An 8,292-nucleotide genomic window follows, 5' to 3' on the forward strand; every position below is an offset into this window, starting at 1 on the left:
CCACACGCCTCTCAACATAGGTTGTTCTTGCCAAAAGCAGAACAGATTTTGGGCAGTACAGATCATGTGAAATCTGAAATCTCCAGAATTAGCTGCCGTACTAAGTCTAAAATGTAAAAATATTTCAGAAGAATTATTCCTTAAGTTCCACCGGGAAATGCAAAGCTCTTTAATTAGTACTAACTAAACATCAACTCCAACACCTTAACAGTTACACACTAATTCAGCTTTGTGTAATGAATATCGCCCAATTACTTTAAAAGCTTTGTCTTCTGGATTTCTTACTGCCACGGGTAGTGTTTCATTGAAAAAGTTTAGATTCCAGCTTCCCAGAAGAGAACAGAGTAAAGCCAATGGAAACATTCCTCTTGACTTCACAAGAGAGGTGATGAGGCCTTTAATCATCAGTGATGCAATTAATGCACAGTACTACTGGTTACAAGGTCACATCCTGTTAAAGCATTGAAAACTGCCCGTTTTAAAATGAGACACACTCATATCTTGAACTTTCACTAATTATTAAGGAAGTTCCGCTGTTTATTTTCTGACACCCACACTCCACATACAAATCATCTGGTCTTCCCATATCAACTCCTAATCTGAGATTAAAAGACTTCTTCATTAAAGGTACTCGATGCATTCAAATTTAAATCTCATAGGAAGAAGCAGCCATGCATCTCATCCGCTGCGACCAGTTTCCAACGCAGCTTTGGGTGGACCCAGGACACTTTCCAGACAATCACCAGGGGAAGTTATAAGCTAAAGTCTTATGGAAATTCCTGCTTATTGACTTTTTTTTATTCAAAAGCAAACAACGGATTTTCAGACTTGCTCTCGATATCCTGAAAGATCTGCCTTTGTAATGATTACAAACTATGGACCACACAGGATGCCTTCTCTTCTCTCTCTTCTGCTCCCTGCTCTCCAACCAGGTATCCTCACATCAAGACCCCCCTAAGTATTGTCAAGAGAAGAGTTCCCATTCAATGGGAAGTAACAAAATACATGTACATCCATAAACCCTGTCACGTTTGATTCCCAGTCCTCATATTGCATTTAACCCCTCAACTCAAAGCCAGTTTGACCCCATCTTTTCATGGAACTGGGCCATATTTAAGTTTCATACTAAACCAGGAATAAACCAGAGATGTATTCCTGCATACCCGGAGGGCACAACGCACATAGAAAGACCATGCCCTAATGATAACCACACCCCGAGGATCTGCATGCGACTTGGGTGAGTACTTCAGCCGTGGGATCTCAGCTCGACCATGCCCCAACACAGCTTGATTAAGTCTTTGTTCATTTCCTGCGACAATGCAATTTCTAGGATGAGACAACTCAACGTGTTATTTGTGACTGTGGCTTCGAGCATTTGTTCGAACTCAGACAGACGAAATATGCTCCCACATCGAAAAATTGCCTGAGTGTCTGTGTCAATGCAAGCGCTGCTCAGCAGAGGCTGAAACAATGGGAGTCACCATGTGCTGCTCCTTATGTCTAAGCCACAGCTCGCTGCTCTACACGGCCCCTTTTTGGGGAGAAATACAGAACAGTTTGCTCAGGAAATATGTTGTCGCACCCAGCCAAAGAAGCCAAACCACAGATTGTAAGATGAACTGTAAGTACATTTTTCTGACCCCAGCTATGAGCAGAACTAAGGACTGGTAAAATGCAGGGATGAATTCTGATCAAAGCTACCTTTAACTTTTTGGTCTGCCATTGCAAAGAATCAGACCTGGCTCAATCACAAGCGATTCTGCAGATTAGTGTGTTCACAGCTACGTTTCTTGCCCATCCTCCCATCTCCAGTCCAGTTTACTGTGTCTGCTCTCAGGTTATGGGCAGCAACCTGACCCCTTCTGCTCCTCAGGCACAGAGCTCTTGTCTCAACACCTTCCTACTCCTGTGGCCCCTCCAGCACCCACTCCCACCGGCTGACATTGCTTTCCTGGTCCAGACTTCTCTAATATAAGACTTGCAGACTGCATCTGAGAATTATGTTGAAGTTTGATAATAAAAAAAAAAAAAAAAAAACAAGGGAAAATATTTTTAGCAAAACCTGATGCCCTCCTTCCCCTCACAAGGGCTCCCTGTCACCCTCAGCTGTTTAAAGGAAACGTGGTCACAAAATTTCTGCCACTAGGCTCCTGCATCTGCACTGCAGTGAAGACTGGTTGCCTCAGCCGACTTTAGGCCATTTCGACTCTGTCCAGAGAGAAATATCAGATTCTGAATACAACTGATACGTGTACTGAACCGGTCATCAAAAAACTCAGCAACTGAACTGCTCTGACAGATCCCAACCTTATCTCCTCCGTGTAATCTGAATCTGCTCCGTTAAACAGGAGGATGTGCACGAATCAGGATGGCAAGGCTCTCTGTTACCTTCCCCTGAAGCAGCGCTGAAGCACGCATGACAGCGTGCGACCTGGTTTCTCTCAGTGTGCAGGGCACATAACACCAACAAACTAGAAGCTAGCCTTGATGAGGGAATCAAAGTGCAATTTAAAGTAACACAAACATAGAAAAAATAAGTAACGCTTCCTTAGAAGAAACCTCTTAGCAGAGGACATCAGGACTGCTCCAGTATTGGTGGCTACCAAGTCAATTTTGCCACCCCTTAACTGGTTTTGCACACTGGATATCCTATGGGTACCCTAATCTGTGCAAGTCACAAGCAAACTGGGTGCAAAGATTTTGTCACAGTTGGTACAAGTATTCATGCAATACAGAAAACTATGTGCACAAAGAGAGTCTTAAAAAAAAACCCAAACAGTATTATCTAAAAAGTGACCACTACTATAGTCACTAGATGTTGTAATAAGCAATTTCTTAAATTAAGAAGTAGTTTAAAAATCGTAGCTTGGCGCAGAAGGAGCACAGACCTAGAATGGTTTACCTTCAGGTTTGAGTGTTTATTATTTATTTGTACTACCTTGCTTTGTTATCAGCCCTGCAGACTCGGCAGAAGCACAGGCAGCAGCATTAGGCAGACAGTGCTCCCTTTGTAGAGACCCAACTGAAGACGGTTACAAAAAATAGATTTGGGTTTTGTCTACAGCTTGGGAACCTCCCTTAGAGAAGATCAGAGAAAATTTAAAGTTTTGAGAAACAGTCATCTTATATAATTATGCTGAAGAAAAATCATTAATTTGTGAAGAACTCAGCAAAATAAATGGACCTGAAAGACTGATTTCTTCAACACCTGGTTCAGCTAAATTTCATGTTGAATTAGGGCTAGTTTTGCGTAACTGTTATTCAAGGTCCCTTCTTTCCAGCAACGCTTGCTACAGGGGAAGCAATGAACCACAGCTTAGCTAGGAGATCTGAGCAAGAAAACCAGCACGCTGCTTCTGCATGTGGTACTGCAGATGATCATCACAAGAGGTCAGAAAAACAAGCTGGTTTTTTAAGTTTCCAGAGAGGTTTAAAAGAGTTTGTCAGTTAAGATCTGCATTACAGAATTCAGATTTTAAGGGAGAGTTCCTTTCAAATTTTTGCAGGACAGCTTGGTATCTAGCTTAAACAGAGAACCCAAACAGCTTCCACAGCTCCTTAAATCCTCTGAATTAAACTCCTCCAATTTAAAGTGATGCCACTTTTCTGTCCATGGATATCCATCCACCTTCCTTGTGGAAACAGGGATAGAAACGGATCCATCATCCGTAGGCACACCGATACTAAGATCGAAGCCCAAGTGTCCCAGAGGTTTGGGCCATATGGCCATTTTAGGGTATACAGGAGACTTCCTTTCTCCATAACCCCCCTGCATCCATGCCAGTTGCTTTCACTGTATTTGTTTCATACTGTTCCTTAAACATTCTTGCAAATTTTAATTAACTGCTTACTGCTCAGGAAGCCTGAGTACCTCATGGTTCTGCTAGAGGATACAAGAGCAGGACACACCAAGTTCTCACTATTGCAATACTGCAGTACGATCGATAGGTTAAGCAAAACAAGTATCGCGCTGTCACAACGTTCGAAGTCACTTCACACAGCCTCCTCCCGAGAGGTAAGAGTGCACGCTCCACAATCCGTCCCGTTACCTCACTAGCAACCAGAAAGGACCAAAACCGAATACCACCCAACAGCCTCGACCTAGGCCCCGAATTTAAAAGCAGCACAAAAATGTGTTTTGTATTATGCTTCTGCAGCAGCTAGTGCAGGCTTAGACAGATAATACAAACTCCTTTAGACCCCAAATCCTTCTGGCTGCCTTTCACTTAAGCTTTTCCAAGCATTCAGGTATTTAGATTCCAGTGCGGTCTGTTTCCTATAAGCCACCACGAACAGTGTGGTAGCACATTCAAAATGGAGCCTCCTGAAGGGCATCCTTCTGCCACAGGAGCAGGAGGGCTGAGCAAAAGCCCCAGCATCATTCATGGTCCTCCCATGTGTGGCCTCGTGGCACTTCAAGGTGCTGTAGGGACTGTCCCAAACTGAAAAGTACTGCAGCTGTGTTCCTGCAGAGATACTGCCAAAGGCCAACATCTCGTCATTAACTGCATTCACACTAGTCTCTTGCCATGTTTCCTGGGAAATCTAGTTGCTACACACACACACCAAAAAAAAGAGTTAACTGCCTGATATTTCTGTTCCTGAGACAGCAAACTTAAATCTTCTGGGAGGCTATTTATTGCCATCCTCTCCTTCCTGCAGCTCTTCCAGGACAACTCCCCTCAACTGCAAAACCATTAGCACATATTGTTGCACTTTCCCTGAACTCCAGCTATACCTTAACTCCCTCCTGCACAGCTCTTTTCCTGACTATTTCTTGTCCTTTGATGTGACACCGCAGTTTCTGCTGCTGCACTTCACCGGCCTCCTGGAAGGGAAGCTCTGCTAACCTGGCTGTCAGACGCAATAACCGCTGAAGCTACAAATCTCCCCTCCGAAAACCTGTAGATCTAAAGCTCATTCTCTGCCTCACAGACTACAAAAGCACGACTGTTTCAAAGAGCCAGCGTCTCCTGAAAATCCAGCAGGCCCGTTTTGTCTTGCAGTGGTCATTTTGCTCATGATTGATGTTCAGGAAGTGGATTGCTTCCCCTCTTGTTAGACCCTATCTGGATTCGCAGCAGCAAGGATCAGCAAATGCTTTCCGCTCCAGTCCCTTTTAGCTGTGTCTGTAAATGGCCTGTGAGCCACTGCAATTTGGAGGTATTCAGCTTATGAATCCCTAATTCCTTTCAGCGCTCTGGCTAGCGTGGTATCAAGGCTCTGCACACGCTGCCACCCCGGGAATGCCTTGCTAGCAGCTTCCCATTTCACTCGCTGTGCCAGCGATTCAGCTCACCAGGATGCTTTGTCAATGTAGTAATCCCAGCAATTGTCTGCTTGAGTACTTCATGGCAATCAAAAGCCATTTAAGATTTCAGGTTTGTCTTCCTCTCCCCACTTTTCCCCAAAGACGTCTTCCTGTCACCAGGACATTAGCTCGTTTCTTTTACCAACAGAGGGGAGAAAAATGCATTTAGCCCTACCGCAACGTTAAGAGGTCTCTTTATTCATCCCTTCCGAGAGTGGACATCATCTCTAGAGGTTAAACCAAAATAGCAGTGCAGTAAAAAGCGATACTCAGGTCTCCTTCCGAGGGCTGAAAGAGCCCGATGCCATTAGCTGAATTTGTTAAGTTGCATCTTTAGCCATTTTTTTTGTGCGAACAGATGTTGCAGATCTGGTTCTGTAAACCCAGCTCTGCCACAGCACAGGACTGTTCAGCAAGCATGGGCAAAGCCACAGATGAGAATCCTTCCCACACCAGCAAAGTGAAAAGCTCCACAACTAACGCTCATTTCTGGACAGTATCGTGATAAATTTCCCTTTCTTGAACTCTTGATGCAAAATCTGATGGATGCTAGACAAACTATTCTGCCATAAAACCTGTAATGTTATGTCCCAACATGACTCCAGCCTTTCTGTATGTAAATGTGAATTACACGGCTCATGAGATTTGCAATCCAAAATGCTCCATCCCACACGGTGAAGAATAGATCACCCTGAAGAAACAGATTCTTTCACCCATTCCAAAGCATCAATCACACACTCTCTGTAACTTAATTACAGGTCTACTGCTGAAAGAAGGAATTAAATTTCCATTAAAACCATCGTTGGTGGACAATATGCTTCAGATTGCCTAAATTAAGCAACTTTACTGCATTTGATGCTGATATAAAGACAAGCTACCGTTTCCCAAAACTGGGGCTGGGCAGGGGGAGGAGGTCAGTCATGCATGATTCTGCCATTCCTACTGGCCATTAAGGCCAAGTACTTTTCAACCTGGGCAGGCAGGAGATGGAGAAGGGTTTGTTCTAGTACGAGACTAAAGGGGAAAGAAAGATCCGCCCCAGAGCTCCTGGCTGCTCCTCCGACGGCACTGCCTGTGCAGCGCTCAATCGGAGCCAGGGTATACCCGAGCTGACATTTTAGCTCTTAACTCTTTCAGGTTTCCCCAAACAGGCTTCCCGTGCAGCCTCTCAGCACTGCCTGCTGGCGCGAACACCAGAGCAATAAGCATATTTCAGCAGTGCAAAGAGTTTCTCCAAAGCCACAGACACGTCTCTCACAGAAGAGATGGTTATTCCAATGCTGCTGAGGCTTTGGACGGGAGTCCCGTTAGCATGCAGTGCTCACAGCGATACCCAGCCATGGCTGGAGGCCACGCCGCGGGCCACAGTGAGCGGCATGCAATGCAAAGCACAAAGATTGTCCCTGCTCCAAAAACAGGCGCGCTCAGGTAATAAACACATGGCTCAGAGGCCCCTCCCCCTGCACCAGCTTCACCAGCACGAAGCTAGGAGCATTTTGACTTTCCCTGCTCGAGCTGTTTCGCTACCTGGTCCAGCCTTAGCGACAGCTGTGGTGAGCAAAGCCTCATTCTACTCTTTGTTCCCAGATGCATTTTCTAAGTCTCATTCCTAAGCACACGCTCAGCTTGGCACAGTGGTCTTTTTGTCCTATCCAGGGGGTTACAGCAGTCTCCAAACTTTATTATTATTATCATCAGGCTGCTGAATCTCTTCAGAAGCAGCAGCCAAGGACTGCACCAGCGTGATGCAGCCGTGCCCAAGGTAGAAGCATCGAGGGAAGCACTTCAACAACCCCACTGACGGGCGGTAGTTGCTCCCCTCGCTACGGTGGGGCTGCCCGACCCTCAGGCAAGACCGCTGGCTCTGCCTGCCGGGTACCTGCTCAACCAGACCGTGTGAGAGCATCAGCATCAACTCGACCCCTCGCGTCTCCGCCGACCCGTCCAGGCAGCGGAGGAGAGCTCGGGGCACCTCTCTCCCTCACCCCACAAGCCGGCCCGGCCGCCCGGCGAGCGCCCCAGCGCTGCCCACCCTGCGCCGGGGCCGGTGCGAGGAGAGCCGGGTCTGAGTGTGCTCTGAGGGGTCCCCCCGGCTCACTCACACCTACCCCGAGGAAGGGCGAGCGGTCCCCGGGCCGGCGGGGGGAGGAATCCCGGCCGAAAGGGCCCCTCCGCGGGAGACCTCCCGCCCCAGGGGGTCTTACCTCAGCCGCTCCACAGGGCAAACGGCCGCGCCGAGAGCCGAGCCCGGCCGAACCGAGCCGAGCCCGGCCGAACCGAGCCGAGCCCGGCCGAACCGAGCCGAGCCCGGCCGAACCGAGCCGAGCCCGGCCGAACCGAGCCGAGCCCGGCCGAACCGAGCCGAGCGGAGCCGCCCCCACCCACCCCGGCCCGCCGCCCGCTCACCGGTGGGCAGCCACGGCGCGGCTCCGCAGGTACTTCTGCGCCGTCATGACCCCCACGAAGAGGAAGCTCTGGGCCGGCGGGCCGGGGCGGCGCGGCGGGGCGGCGGCGGGCGGCGGGCGGCAGCCCTGCGGGCGGGCTCGGCGGGGCCGCGCCGCCGCCGCCAGCTCGGAGGCGCGGGGCAGGACGAGGCGCGAGGCGAGCACGAAGCCCAGCACCAGCCCCAGCAGGACGCTGAGCCAGGCGCGGCGGCCGCGGCCCGCCATGCCCGCCCGCCCGCCGCCGCGCCGCGCAGGCCCCGCGCGGCTCCTCACAGCAGCAGCAGCAGCAGCAGCAGCGCCGCCGCCGCCCCGCGCTGCGCCGCCGCCGCCAGCCGCGCCGTGTCGCCCAGCGCCGCCATGGGGGGAAGGGGGCAGGGACGGGAAGCTGAGGGGAGGGAGAGGAGGGGAAGGGAAGAAGGGGGCGCACCGCCTCCCCGGCCCTGCCCCTCGGCACAGGCGCCGTGTGCGGCCCGCGCCGCCGCCGATGGCCCCGCCCGGCCCGTGGCGGGGGTGGGGGGAGGCAGATCGGTGTCGTCG

General features: G+C 49.9%; 1 protein-coding gene across 1 annotated transcript in view; it reads right to left on the minus strand.

Moving 5' to 3' along the window:
- Window positions 1-7,980, minus strand: part of CHSY1 (chondroitin sulfate synthase 1) — a gene marked incomplete at its 5' end in the record, with an annotated part of 76,247 nt that extends 68,267 nt beyond the window's left edge. The window contains one exon of the mRNA XM_082488556.1: window positions 7,718-7,980. Within this exon, the coding sequence (XP_082344682.1) occupies window positions 7,718-7,980 (263 nt within the window). The remainder of the gene's footprint in view (window positions 1-7,717) is intronic.
- Between the last annotated feature and the right edge of the window lie 312 nt (window positions 7,981-8,292).

Source organism: Vanellus vanellus, assembly GCF_965231255.1.
Source record: "Vanellus vanellus genome assembly, chromosome: 11".
Lineage (NCBI taxonomy): Eukaryota > Metazoa > Chordata > Aves > Charadriiformes > Charadriidae > Vanellus > Vanellus vanellus.